At 39.8% G+C, this 15,183-nt stretch overlaps 1 protein-coding gene across 7 annotated transcripts in view; it reads right to left on the bottom strand.

Annotated features, from left to right (window-relative positions):
• The window catches only part of RALYL (RALY RNA binding protein like), a 418,321-nt gene that overhangs the window by 14,684 nt on the left and 388,454 nt on the right, over positions 1 to 15,183 (bottom strand). For 5 of the 7 annotated variants that reach the window (XM_075415929.1, XM_075415925.1, XM_009945597.2 and 2 more), the window contains 2 exons: positions 12,073 to 12,186; positions 7,353 to 7,531 (listed from right to left, as the gene is read on the bottom strand). The exons of 1 other annotated variant lie outside the window; for it this stretch is intronic. In XM_075415929.1, coding sequence (XP_075272044.1) covers positions 7,353 to 7,531; positions 12,073 to 12,186 — 293 coding nt within the window. The remainder of the gene's footprint in view (positions 1 to 7,352; positions 7,532 to 12,072; positions 12,187 to 15,183) is intronic. One more of the 7 variants, XM_075415927.1, reaches the window with a different exon arrangement.

Genomic DNA, 15,183 nt, shown 5'->3' on the forward strand with positions numbered 1-15,183 from the left:
GACCTCAGAAAGAGGGGCTGAGTCTATGCGCACATTCGGTCTGCTGGGCTGCATTGCCCACCGCATTGGCTCAGTGATAAAGGTGAGAATTGGACACAAACTTTCTGATTTCCCATCCTTTGCTTAAAAAAGAGATAAACAGAAGGAAAAACCATTATTTTCAAGCTCTTTTGCATCAACTCTGTAGAATTCTAAAGGCTGTAAATTAATTATATTATTTACATTATAAATATTTTGAAAGTTTTATGCTTTTGAGTTTTTTCTTAATTGGGGACTAAATAATATAGAGCAGATTCAGAGGAATACATATGAAATGTGAGGAAATTATTTTGCTCATTCATTTTACAAATGTGCAATTACAGGCAGGGAAGTCTAGTAGCAGGAGAGACAGAAAGTGTGTGGTAACAGTGCTTGCATATTCTGCAGGTTCCCGTGTGATATGTAGGGGATAGGATGTAAATAATAATTAGAAAAATATTATGTAGTCCATGAGGAGTAACCTGGTTAAAACCCTGAACACCACTTTGGAAGTCTTCCTCTGAGAAATCAACTGCCAGGAAAAATGGAGAGGAGGAGCTGGTAGCAAAGCCTTTCCAGTGACTCATAGAACAGTGCAGGAACAACAAATAGGTCTACTGTGCTTTTGCATATATTAAATATAATAAAAGGACATGTCAGGAAGTTTCTTACAATTTTGGATTTCATGACATGCTTTTATTACATTCTCAATTTTTTCCGTCACAGGTTATTAGATTTACTGCAGCTTTGGAAGGTACAACACATTAGTATCTGTCAGGTATGCTACCCCTAATGACTTTCTTAGCTTGCTCAAGTACAAACATCTTGCACCAATATTTATCAAGTGAACACATTCTTTTACCTATTCATTTGCCTTAGGAATGAAGAGCTTCGTGTTTCCGCTTGTACTGAAAGCAACATTTCAATGAAGTCCAACGTGTTCAGTGCATCGAAAAGACTAAATTTTGCTAGGTCTCAGTGGTATTTACAGTTATCTAAATAACATTTCTGGCACAATGTTGCTTCATGCATTACCATTAATTAGAAATTTTGTCCTTTTTTTTCTAAGTAGTACTCTGTAGAAGTGCACTCAGCAATCTGCAAATTGTCGCAGTAGCCATTGATCTTTTTGACATGCCTAATCAGCCTAATTCTGCTGCTGATAGAAGAGCCAGTCTGGTCTTCCCTGATGCTATTGACAGAAAAAAAAAAAATAAAAGGGCAATGAAAAATCTAGTTTGATTACAGTAATAAATTAAGAACTATCAATCCTATCACATAGTCACGTATTTGATCAGTCTTGCTATTTAAGACATGCAAAATTGGGCTTAAACTACTTGAAATTCATCAAAGTTTTGTTCATTTTCTGTAGATCTTGCTCTAGTCTCTAGTGAGTATTTTCATTGCTGAATTCTCATGCAAAAGAATGAAAGTAAAGAAAGTTTCACTGTTGCATACAGATTTGCTATTAAATTACTTTGATTTCCCTTTAACTACTTGAAGGAGAGGAAAATGTGTTTGATGAGCTTTAGCCAAACTATTACTTGGTTCCATTGATTTAAATGGCAGTTGCATCAATTCCCACAAGAAATATAGATATTATTATATCATAATGTTTTCACTTTTGTATCATGAAACTCAGTGCAACAAGAGGATTATCCTGAGTATTTTGTCTGTGAATGTTTCTGGTCTTTATGTTTGAAACTTGATTCTCTATCAGACGTTAGAAACAAAAGACTGAAAACACGCAGTGCACAGGTGGAGAAAAGGACAAGAGTAAGAAACGGAATATCCTTGAGAGGTAAATGTAACTGAAATATACTTAATAGAAAGGGAACTATAATTGGTGTTGAAATAACTGCGGTAAATCTACATTGTAACCAGAACTGGGCCTTGCACAGTCTCTGCACCTTTTGTTTCTGACATAATTTAATAAAAATGCCTCTCAAGACATCTCATTACAGGTGACTCATTATTGTGGAACTCCCATCTAATGCTTGTGTGGCTTCATTATTTCTAGCGTAGCTACATCAGCATAAAATCACAATGCTGCAACTGTGAATATATCCTTCAAATTCCAACCAAGCACTAACTAGAGTCTGATCTGAGTTACGACACCATAAATCTATTGTATTTGAAAACATCGGGATCACATGCTCTACCGGAAAACAGTTTGCTCTGCTGAATGCTTAACTACTGAACCACTGATGTGCTATAATTATTATAGTTATTTATTATGAAAGGCTGACAGTTTGATAGAAGATATTCTTCTCAGGCTGTGTAATATAGATATGAGTGCTTGTGTATAGCTCATTCCAATTAATTGGTTTGTTGGTATTTTATTAAGCAGTAGCTGAAAGTGGTTTTTTTTCCAAATCTACAATACTTTAAGCTTTCAGCTAATTAATTGGATGCCACCTTTGTTATTTACAAGGGGGTTGCAATGTTAATTTATAGTTCATTCTGAACCGGTGCTTCCTCGGTGATCAATTAGCACCATTGGAAACAAGTTCAGCAAAGTTACATGAAATGCTCTGGGCCTGCACTGGGTTGTCCAGACGCTAAAGAAGCAGAGTAAGGAAACCACTGTACGCGCTAATTCAGAAATCCTTTTCCTGCGTGCTCTCAGCAGCGCCACACACTGCTAAGGCTCCTTCTAGCAAGGAGATGGAGCTTGTTTGAGAGGCGCTGAGGCCAAGCTGCTTCTCAAATATCAAAATGTGTTCTGGACTGTGCTGCAAAGGTGACTCTTCTGCTTTCTGCTGTGCAGCCACAGGAATAAGAGGAGGTTATTGGCTTTCTTTCCCACTCCTTACAATTTAAAGCCATGGCAGGTATCTGAAAACCGCTTGATATCACTGATGACTTGTGTTTGGCTGGTTTGTGGCCTGTTTGTGATTTTTGTGTGAGGTGGACTTAGTAAACATGAAGATCTTTCTTCCTGGCAGCTTGTTTTCTTTAAGACAAGACGGGAAGCTGCGTAGGTGTTGCTTTCTTCACAGCATGGCTGAGGGACAGCTTAGATTAAAGGGAGTAAGAATGGATGTGTACTCACAAGGAGGGAACAGTGTAAGGCCAATGTGTAAGAGCAGGTGGGTGAGAAGTGTATGACACTTCACTGAGCAACTTAAGAGTCAACTGTTTGACTCTGTTAGTCTCTCCTAACATGTGTGTACGCAGCTGGATCATATATCTGAAATCACCATTTAAACAACTTTTCAGTATGTCAATGCAGCAAAAGTCTTTGGGGATTCTTCCACAAACATCCTCAAGCTCGAGTGTCTGCAGCACTGGAGACACTTACTGAGACACATTTGTGGGCAAATGGTGCAAAAGAAACTTTCCCAACCAGTGATGTTTGACGGCTGTAGCAGGCACTTCAAATGCAGCATGTCTTGAATTAGAGTTCAGATGGGCAATCAAGTTGTTGTGGCATAAAACTTTTTCACACTTCAGCTGAGCCATAATGACTGATTGTGGGTGTGTCTTTAATGGATAGAAAATGACAATGCAGGGATGAACAACATCCTGATCTAAGTGGTGGATGAAGAAGGCGTGCAGTTGTTGAATGTGATGTGTTTCTGTGTGTGCAGCCAGGCAGGCAAATGAGGAGGCTAAAACCTCCTTAAATCCATGCCTGACTTAACTCAAACTGCAGGCTAAACTACTCTGCATTTCTTTACAGCTGGTCTAGGCTGAAAGCAGGCATGAGGACAGCTGCCATCCCTCAGTTAATATGCAGTAACCTGTTCCTCCAAATAGACCGTGTGTGAATTTAGAGAACTGATCCTACCACCTAAACCTACAGCATACATCCTGCATAGTCGCTTCCTTTGCAAGTTAGAATTAGAAAAAGAGAAATAAATATATTTTTGAGTCCTCAAGTCCTAAAATGCAGACCCACGTGCACAGATTCAGAGGCAGCATTTGGACTCTGGCAGCGGGTCTGTCGTTACTGAACACTTCCCTTTACTGACAGCCTTGGGGGTGGTCACAGGGGAAACAAAAAAAGAGGAAAAGATATTGCATTCAGCAAAAGGAGTCTTGCCGCAGGTTACTGGCAAATGACTTGGCCAAAGATTTACAGCTAAATATGAAGCACTGCAAAAGAGGTAAAAATCTAAATTTAAGTCATGTTTCTCTCTCCCTCTAATAGTATTTTTCACAGTAGTGGACTCACAACAAATTTTTGGTGCTCAACTGACTTCAGAACATCAGCTATGCCCATTTCAAATGTTTTTCTATTTGCTTTGCTGCTCTTAGTGATGAAAGAAAAGATTTTTTTTCATTGTCATCCTAAATCCCGTTAGCTTTATATTTGGAAAACATTACAGATTTAATGAAAAAATGCCCTTTGGAGGAGTATTTCTTATTCTGAATCCAAGGTTCTGTTTTTACACATGGAAAGTTTGTCCTAATAGTTTCTCATTTAACACTTTTCATGCTTAACTCCCCCTTTTTCTCCCTCAAATGAGTTGCAACTGGCTCCGCTCCGAAGTGGCACATTTGCTGCTAGTCAGCTCTCTTTCCTAAATAACTTAGTTTTCATAAAACAGGAGAACAACATCTGTTAGGACTTCTCGTTTTGTAACAATCTTATCTATCTACATTACTTTTCACAAAACAGAGGGTGATACCAAATAGCAGGGCACAGAACATGCAGAAGCAGACTGAAATCCCAAATATTCCTACTGGGGTGTTCACTATACATTTGATAGTATTCATATTGACTTTCCAGTTATACAGCTGTCAGTGACTGGAGTGGAAAGTAAAACTTACACAAGTTGCCCATTGTATCTACATAAATATCTGTAAGTATAAGTGAAAAATAGACTAAATTACAATATGGATCATAATCTACCAGCTTCACATTGTAAAAGTACTGGCCAACACTGCCGAGCATTTGGGTAAAAACTGCAGAAGAAAGATGCACAGTTCAATTTATAATTGCCTCCCCGTGGAAAACACCCATTGCCTGAGATTTCTTTGAAATAATCCTTTGTATAGCAATCCTTTGTCTCATCCATAGCAGTTTTTCATTCACTGATCTCCCTAGGCTTTTCAAAAGAAAGAAGGTGTTATCCCATCGTAGCAGGGAGGAAAACTAAGGTGAAGTGGCCTTTTCCAAAGCTTGAGGAAAATGACAAGGGAAGATGAAAAGCATGAAGATTTTACATCAGTGGTGATCTTGGTTCTGAGCTTTGAAGTCTACAATACTGGCAGCGTCTTGGCTAGAGGGTCCCAGTGTTTGGGAAGGTGGAAGGCATGAGGCTGTGTGGGTCCACTGTCCTGGCACAGGGAGGGGCTGCACCTGACCGAGACAATGCACATAAGCGCTCTTCCTTGGCCTTTCCTTGCTACCACCGTGTTGGGGTTGGGGGGATATTGTTCATGAGCGCTCTTCCTTGGCCATTCTTTGCTACCACAATGTTGGGGTTGGGGGGGATATTGCTCATGAGCACTCTTCCTTGGCCATTCCTTGCTACCACCACACTGGGGTTGGGGGACATTTTTCATAAGCACTACGGTGCAAGGCAGGGGATGTGACTGTCCACGTGCAGTGAGCCCGCTCCTCCCAGCCCTCCAAGGAGCTCAGTAATGGCATGCAGAGAAACTGGAGCTGGTCCCCCCCCATGCCTTAGATGTGTGGCTTAGACCTCTGAGCTGTCTTTGGAGTGGTGTCTGCAACATGCTGCACTCCAACTAATGCCATAACATAAATCTTGGAAAGGCTTTTCAACTTGGAAGCAGAAGTGTGCAAATGTAGCCGTGCCGATTCCAAACTTTCACTGCTAATGAAGTCTTTCTGTGCTGCTTGCTTTTTAGAAATTTTCCTGCTTAGGCCCTTTGTGAGATGAAAAATCCCTTCCACATTATGTTTCATTATATAGTGTAGACATATGCTAAATATGTCATACCCACTGGGTGAAATGACAGCACTGAACAGTCAGAGGCTAATATACTGTACATTAACTTCCCCATGTAGTGTCTGCAGTAGGAAGTCTGACACCTAATTAGTGGAAAACCCACCAGTCTTGCTAAACTGTGGTCACCCCTATTGCTAATATCACTTCAGCTGATCAGGTATTAGCCGTGGTCACCCCTATTGCTAATATCACTTCAGCTGATCAGGTATTAGCCGTGGTGGGATATTATATTTACAACTATTTATTCATTACAAAATTTCAACTTCCCACAAATTCAGGGTGGCAACTGCTACAGAAGTCCCTCATACCTGTACAGGAGAATCTAGTCCTTTAGGTAAAAGTGTTAATGTCATCTATTCTACATGACATGTTAAAAGATGAGGGGATTCAGGTTGCAGTAGCTTATCCTGGGCATAATGCTGTTCAGAATTTATAAATTTAAGAGGGCCTTCTGCTAGCTAAAGGGACACAGAGCCTCAAATTAGCAGCAGGTTTAAATTGTGTTTGCAGTAAGCAGTACAAAACACTAGTTGTTGACATGCCCCATTACTCCAGACTTGGTGTTTGTTCAGCTATGGCCGTTGCTAACTGACTTCTGTTGGCATCACTGAATGATTTTTACAGCGCAGACATGGTTAAATGTGTGTTAGAAAGCAAGCTGGGATGGTGACACTAAGTCACAGAAGTGATTTCTGCTCAAAGCAAAAGAATATGAAAGCTGGGAAGAGAGGGAGCGTATTGTTGTCTAAAACAATGTGACTAATCCATTCTTATTAGGAACGAAGAAAAAAGTATAAATCTGACTTTCAAAATGTTTTCTAATGTTTCTGTAGAAGAACTTAGAAGTTTAACAACATAATGGGCATTTCATGAAAGGTGCAGGCTCAGGCTGAAAACCTGAGCAATTCTTAGCCGAATGTTTCTTAGGGAAAAATCCTTCCACCAAAAAAATCTGTAACTGCCAACGCAGCCTGCAGAAGATACACATTGAATACAGGAATTGGGAATTATGGGGGAGCACATATTTATTAATGAGAAAGTTCTCTACTTTAGAATCTTTTTTGATTTTTAAATGCTCCAGTTAGGAAAACATGGTTTCTCCACCCCCTTCCCCCACCTCCCCGCCATCTACTTTTCATTAAATATAAAATAATAAATGTAAACCAATTTAAAGTACATTTCATTTCCTTTCTAAAATCACTAAGTGTACGAGCATACATTTTTCTTGTTTATCCTCCCAGGGGCATGTGCTTAATGGAGACTACAGTGTATGAATCATGTAGGACTAGACACTAGTTACAGAGCAAAACAGTGCTGCTGTGAGCTTTTTTTGTTAACCAAGATTGTTGGCTCTCTGTGGTTACTTGTAGCAACTGTATAGACAGACATGGCATGGTTATTCCTTACCAGCTCATTGCTGCCATCCTCATCAAAATCCTCCTCTATCCCATCAGTCATCTCTTCTCCATCCCCATCTGCATCTGGCCCTCCTTCAATCGGCTCTTCTGTAGAGTTATCTGCATTCTCTGATATGCATTCCTCTTGAATCAAATCAGCATTATCTTCCATTTGTTTCTTTTGAGCTTCTGTAAGGAAAACATACTCTATAGAGATTCAGTAGCCTTCCCTATTGGTGGCAAAGAAAAGTGCTCTGAGGAAGAAACCTAAGCTTCCCATCTCCAGATGAGGCAGCTTTGTAAAAATCAGTGTGTTAGTATCTACTAGGCAAAAATGATCAAACCCCTTGTTTTCAAAAATTAATGCATAAATCAGTCATAGTACAAACATGCTCATCTGTCCCATGCAGTGGATGAAAGCGGATCCAGATTTTTCATTTTCTGGACTTTGCTTTCCCTTGGGAATCCAACTGGCATAGTCACCATGTATTTATATATCTGCAGCCAATGAGAAGTACATAAATCTCTATGCTCTGAGAAGTGGAAGGCTGTTCAATGCCAATAAGTGAACAAGGATTTGCATAAATTTGCTGTGAATATAGCTCAACAACCATACAGATAATCAAGAAATCCTTCTAGACAACCGAATATATCTTTTACGGAGTAAAGCAACAGTTTATCCCTGCTGATATAATATGCCAAGGTAACTGGAGAATGCCCACCTCCAATTACCCAAATATAGGGCTTCCTATAATTTCCGCAAAACGGTGAAAAGATAAACCATTTCCACACAGTCCCGGAGGATCTGTCCTGGTTGGCTTAGCGCAGACAGCTGCATTGTTGTGATTATGTATTGCTAGGCTCCTGGATACCCTGAGGAATTTCAGCCAGCCAGTAGAAATCCGGAGGATTGAGGAAGGAATGACAGACTGGCCAGAAGAGTGGTTGGAGGGATCACAGTCTTACTCCTATGCACATCAGGAGTTTAGATGAAAAGCTTTATGTACTCAAGTTAATATAGGCCAGAGAATTAGTTGCATGTAGCTGGAGTACCAAAGTCTTTTCAGTCTGAGGGTGACAATACCCATCAGTGGTCAAATTTCCAGAACAAAACTGTTTTTTGCTTTGTTAGATTGACCGTTCTGTAACACTAGTAGTACATCACCTATCTTGTTGGACAGCTAATGAATCTGCAGATTGCCTGTGAAGCTCTGTATTTTTTAGTTCTATGAGTATATTATTTTTTACTATAAATTATTACCAACTGCATATAATATTCAAATCTGCTTCTACTTTTCTGTATTGTAGTCTTAAACCAAGACATTTGCTTTTCCTTCTACCTCTGCACGTTTATTTTGCAACTTACTTCCATCTTAGTCTTTGTCAGTCTCTAGTCCCTCATTTTCAAATTCATTTACTGAAGATGTAGAACAATTAAGCTTTTCTTTCTTAGTCAGATAGTTTATTCAGAAAGGTTCATAGACTTAAAGACTAAAAAGACATCTTAGATAACTGCTTCAACTGTACTGTAGTCACACATATTAGTAGAAGATTCAGGCTGTGGAGCCTCATCATCTATTGGTAAGGTGCTCTATACAATACCATGCTAGTTATAAGTTACTGTATTACTTGCCTTACTGTGCAAAGAAATGTGGATTGAACCAGCAATGCCTGCTATGTCCTGCCTCACCACCTTCTGCCTGAAGCCACTTCTGAGATTAAGCCAGCTGTAGCAGCAACAACTAAATTAACTTTGGTCAAGGCTTTCAGAAAAGGTTCCTGAAATTATGAATTTAATACATTTAAATGGGAATACTTTTAGGATACAGCCGCTAAAAAATTAGGTCACTCAATTATCTACATGAGAACATAGACTAGGTTCTTCGTAGGCGTCTAAAATACCAGCTCAGCATGTAACCCTCCTGGGCTTTTCTGAGAAGCTAAACTTTGGCTTCCTTTCAGCACCCATCTCTGATCTTGCAGGAAGAATATTCTCCTCTAACAATTTTTTCACATCAGAACAGCTTCTGATCCCTGGCTTCCTGATTCAGGTGTTTACAAACAAAGGAGATATTCCTGCAGTTTCCCTATGTACTATGTACGTGTCAGGAATGGTCTGGGCTTGATAACAGTAAAAGACAGAACATCAGCTGTTATTGTAAAGAGAGTTTTCAAGCAGCTGTAGACCAGCAGCCAATTCATGCACGGAGCTTGTCCAGCTTGTCTGTTTAACCTGTCATACTCCTCCAGAGGTATAACTTTTAAGATTAATAATTTAATATTCTTTGTGATAGAGATGCAAACTTCAAAAAAGAAAAGGGCAAGAAGATGGCTTGATTTCGCTTGGTGTGAATGAGATGTAAATCCTCTCTCTGATCCCAGTCTTAGTGAGGCCACAACTTCTGGCAGAGGAAAGTAAAAAATAACATTGCCAAACCAGAAAGAAGGAATAAAATCATCTTGCATCTGACACTGTAAATGAAATAGTTCATCTATTGATGTAGCTTTATTTTGCACAAATCTTTTAGCTGAGGAAGAAACCATCTGTGACTAATCACCCAGGCTGCACAACCCTCTTCATCAGCTCAAGAGACTTAAATGGGGATCCAGGTTTACTGGTATCTCTGAGGTGTTTTTTCTCCTCACACTCTCTAATGAGAGGCAAGGAGTGTGGGGGATGGGTTTTGCACCTGTTGCTTTAAAAAATCAACAGGTTGAAACCAGTGTTTCATCTCTCAGGATTTTATTCATTGCTCATCTTCAAAAGGTGTAACAGTATGATTCAATACAAATCAACATTTTCCTCTGTGAGCTGATTTCTGTTTAAATGAGTTCACTACAGTGCTTCAGCAAAAGTGAAAACTGGGTACCAAAGTACAATGACATGCAGGTTGTTTTGCATAGTAACGTATTATATATAAAAGCTCCCTGAAGTAGGGATGCGCCATCTCAGAGCATTTCAGTACACAAGTGAATCAACAGAGTGCCTTGCAATTACATCTTCACTGATTATACCAACTTTTGTCTAACTGGCATAAAGTACAAAATAGAATGTAATGATTACACATTGTGTACGGTTCTCCTGAAAGAGCTAATCACACTCTGTACTAATGGTTTACCTTAGACTTGGAAAAAAACACTTTCCTTACTTTGTGGGGTAAGCTATAGCAGCTGAGGGATTGGTCCTTGTCTATCAACTTAGAAGACTATTGTAAATAAAAGGCAGGGTTTTTTAAAGAGCTGTTTTTGTGGTTTGTTTTGTTTTTTTTTAAATTGTTAACCACAAAATGTTTTTCCGTAGTGTTCTGCCCTAGGAAGACATTCATTAGCGTTATTTCTGAACACCAGCAGAACAATTCTGAGTTCAGAGGGGTACCACCACAACAGATCACCAAACAGGGCAGGCACTTGGGAACAGGAGGAATCCAGATCTAAATATCTCTTTTGCCTGTGTCAGATTCATGAACTTCAACTATTAATTCCCATCAATGCTTTCAATAGACTTGAAGGAGCTCTCTTTATGTGTCCTCTTAGGTCTTTTTGGCTTCACATAACAGATTTGAATTAGGCAAGGAACACAAATCTCAGTGCCCGGACACCCAGGCAGCTGTGGATTCTGAGACAGAATTTCTTTCACACTTTTCATACAAAATGCATAAAAAGTTTTCATCAGAGAATGGATGGGAAAAGAAAAAAAACATTGAGATTTTTTCATGAGATAAGGCTTCCACCTCCCCCCTGGCTCTCATCCAAATCAGCCTGCTAGAAGACAGCCTCTGTGCAGAGCTATATCACGTGATTTGTAAGGAAATAGCCAACGAAATACAATAGACAGTGGTAAGAATTAAGATTGTTTTCTATATACACCATTGTGAAAATACAACCCTAAATATCACTGATAACAGTGCAGCATGCCTTAAAATGCTGCCAGGTGAAATCATTCAGCTAACAAAATGATCATTGCAATGACAGAAATAAGATCTTGATTAAATTAAAAAGTAGTGTTGGATTTTGTCATTCCCAAGGTCTGCCTTGAAACAAAACATTTCAAGCCAGAGAAAAGATGAACAAGAGGTGTGGCCAGATTTACAGAGATGTCACAGCTTCACACAATAGCTTAAGTTGGAAGGGATCTCTGGACTCTCCAAGTCCAACCCCTCTTCAAAGCAGGGCCAAACTCGAAGTTTGGTCCAGGTCCATAGAGCCTTGGCTCAATGAGTTATGCACGTCTCCAAGGACGGAGCTACTACAGTCTGTCTGGGCAACCTGCTATACTGCTTAGTTGCATCTTGTTTCCTTATATCAAATAGGAATTTCCCTTGCTGCAACTTAGGACTATTGTCTATTTCCCAAGCAATAATTCCGAATATAGACCATCTAATAATTATTAATGTGAATAGCACAAGCATCCCCAAGGTCAACAAACTCTAAATTAATTCTGTTCAGTCAGTTTTTTAGTGATGTTTTGTTTCCAGAACACCTAGTGATATTTCACGTTCTTCTTTTTTTCTACTACACCACAGAAAACAATTCTTGAAATGATGTTTCATGCTCTGTGAAGAATATTAATTTATCCTCCCAGTAGTTCTACCTGAGAGTTAGTTTACCTTGCTTCAGGCCTCCATTATGTAGCAAAATTTTTGGAAGTCTTCCTTTCTCTCTGGTGTGTCTGCGTGAATGATAGCTAGGTTTTAATTTAATTCATTTGACTACAAGTTGTTTTCACCTACCTGCTTCAGCTTTTTGCTGCTTTTCAATCTTTTCCAGTCTCCCTAACAAGGAGTCAATTTTTGATTTGATTTGGGTTAATTCCTTCTTGATTGTTTGCAACTCATCTGATTTCACTGTGGAAAGAGAGCAAAGATGCAAAGCATGAAATGAACTATACTTGCAGCCCCCCACGAACAAAACATGTTTTTTCTTTCCTCTGCAGTGCAAAGTCTACTCTCTCATTTCTGTTAGTATTTTTAGAGATTTAACTTTTATAACGAACATTGTTGGTTAAAAATGCTGAATCCTAGGAAATCACAGGATTCTAAGCCCTAATGGCAAGAGGTTATGTGAAGTGTATTGCTCTGTAATAAGTATTTCAGGGAAAAGATCTCAAGGGAATTCTTAGTAAATCCATGTAACTTTTACTGAAAAACAGCCTATAGTAAAAGAACGATTAAAATATGACAGACAGTTCACAGTGTTGCAATGCTGTTTTGCCAGGCTATTTTGTAACACTAGCGACAAAAAGATCCCTCACAGTAGCAGTATGTATTTTTCCACAAGAGTGAATGGTCACATAAATGCTAAGGCAGCCAGGAATGCAATGTTATGTTCCAGTCAACAACTGCATGGCAATAGGTGTGAAGTATTATTGCTTCAAAAACATTCAGTTCTGGTAATTTCTTGCACTTTTTTCAGCTATGGATAACACACGAAAATATTTCTTTTTGTGAGCACATCCAGGGACATGGAGGCAGTGCCTATAAATTAAGAGCTGAAATTTCTAAATCTTTTTTTTTTTTGCACTGCATTACACTTCATTTATGTTCATTATTGCACTCCCCTTGTCTAATGTAAGATGGAGTAACTGCTTTGGAGGTGTTTTGGCTTCAGAAGAAACACCGCTGCAGCACTCATGAGTGACCTCATTCTTATGGCATTACCAGGACATGGTTTTATGCTCAGATGGTAGTCCAAACAAATCCACTTGCCCTGTCTGTGCTAGGGTATCATATTAAAAGGGCCAAGAGGAGAAAATGGGAAACCTGTACTAGCATGGGAGAATAAAGCCATTTATAAAGGTCGAGTAGGTAACACAGCTGTCACTGTTACAACTGTTGTAAGAAGAAATAGACTGTCACCTTAAATTGTGAGGGACTGGCAATGGAAAAGCACTGAGCAGTATTGCTCCTCCATCCTTACTGTTGCTGAAGGAGAATGTGCATTGGCTTTGGTGTGTGCATCCAGAGCAATGAGAGGGCCCTTAATGAGACTGGGAAAAGGGATGTCCTGGCATGGAGAAGGACACGTTGCCTTTCTGTTCAAAGGGTCTCTTGGCTGCATCTTGCTATGTCAGTCCTGTTCATTGACTCTTGGACATATATCTTATCATGGTGACTCATGGGTATTTTTTATCGGACAATCGAAATCTGGCAATGAAATGTGCAGGCAAGATATTGCCTGCTTCAGTGGTAGTAAATGAGTATGTGTTTGCTTTAAAAATAGCCTTCCAGCAAACTTGGAGTGCATTCACTGAGGATGAAACCAAGGCTTTTTATCTCAGAGGTTCGGTCATGTGCATTATGGTTATAACAAGTCAGCTAAAGGCAGTAGGTTGCTGTATGTGGCACTGAACTTGTTCAATCATGTGCTCGTACTGAGAAATTGCATGTCTGGCACTATCGCGGGCTGAAACCACTGATCTCATATTGAATGAATGGTAGAACTTAGAGAACAAAGCTTAAAAGTAACCTTTCTGCTAGACCTTTATATGCTGTACAGTATTTGATGGAATTATTCCGCATAGTTGTAGAGCAAGGCCTACGTTCTTAGAGAAATATCTGGTTGCTGTCCAGTCCTCCAGATGTATAACAAAATGTTAAGACTCCAACAACTGTATATTTAGAAGGTTATTATTTCCCTGGGGGCAGTGGCTGGTCTGGGCTGGAGTAGCTCCAGGGTGAAATGGTGTGAATCTGTCCAATGGGAAATGCTGAGTGTCTGCAGCAAATGAAGCTAGCTGGCAACAGATCCTGTTCAGGCAAGCTGTTGGGTGAGAGGTGCTCCCTAGACTGGGTAACAGAAGGCTGGCCAGGGCTAAAAGCTGAAAAGTCAGAAGTAACACCACAAGGACTTGACGATACTTATTCCCAGTCTAAAAAGCAAAACAGAAAACATTCTCACTTCTGAATTTGGTGGGGAAACAGGCACATAGGTAGGGCTACTGTTCAACTCAGATCAAACCTTCTGCTTCACAGGGGCTTCCCTATGGTGTCTCAGTGAGAAATCAATTTGGGAAGAAGACTGGACCAGAGGGAACACAGGAACGACAATAGTAAACAAAGTTGCTATGTACGACTGAGGAGCTTTATTGCTACCTTGCAAAATTCCCCTATGCCAAATATGTTTCCTCAAGCTTTGGTCACTGAATCTGCAATTTATCATTCGCATTTTGTGAGGTGATTCCATCATACAGTCAATCACTTCAAGTTAACACTAAAAAAGAATGAAAGAAAACAGATTTTCAACAAATCTGCACAACAAATTCCAAATTTCCACGCTAGTTCCAACATTGCAATTGTATAATTTGAGTTGCTTATTGTCTTAAATTGCAAGAAACTGTACAAATCTTAAAAATCATTCTCCTAGAGAAATTCCACTCTCAGTTATGCTGTACTGAGTATTTCTGTAGTGAGCAGCAATTACTAAAGACAAATTATGAAGGGTCCTGATGAAGAACAAGCCGAGTATGACTCAGCAATGCACCCTTGTGATAAAGAATGCCATCAACATCCTGGGCTGCATTAGGAAGAGTATTGCCAGCAGGTTGAGGGACATGACCCTTCCCGTCTGCTCAGCAGTGGTGAGGCCACATCTGGAGTACTGTGTCCAGTTCTGGGCTCCCGAGTATGAGAGGGAATGAAGAAGACAAGCCAGACTCTTCTCAGTAAATGCCCACTAACAAGTCAAAGACTACTGGCAAGAATTAAAGCACATGAAAGCCCATCTAAACACAAGAAAATACTTATTTTTTTTCTTTTCCCGTGAGGGTGACTGAGCGCTGGCACAGGTTGCCCAGAGAGGCTGTGGAGTGTCCTTATTTGGAGATACTCAAAATCTGTCTGGAC

Source organism: Opisthocomus hoazin, chromosome 3, assembly GCF_030867145.1.
Source record: "Opisthocomus hoazin isolate bOpiHoa1 chromosome 3, bOpiHoa1.hap1, whole genome shotgun sequence".
Taxonomy (NCBI): Eukaryota; Metazoa; Chordata; class Aves; order Opisthocomiformes; family Opisthocomidae; genus Opisthocomus; species Opisthocomus hoazin.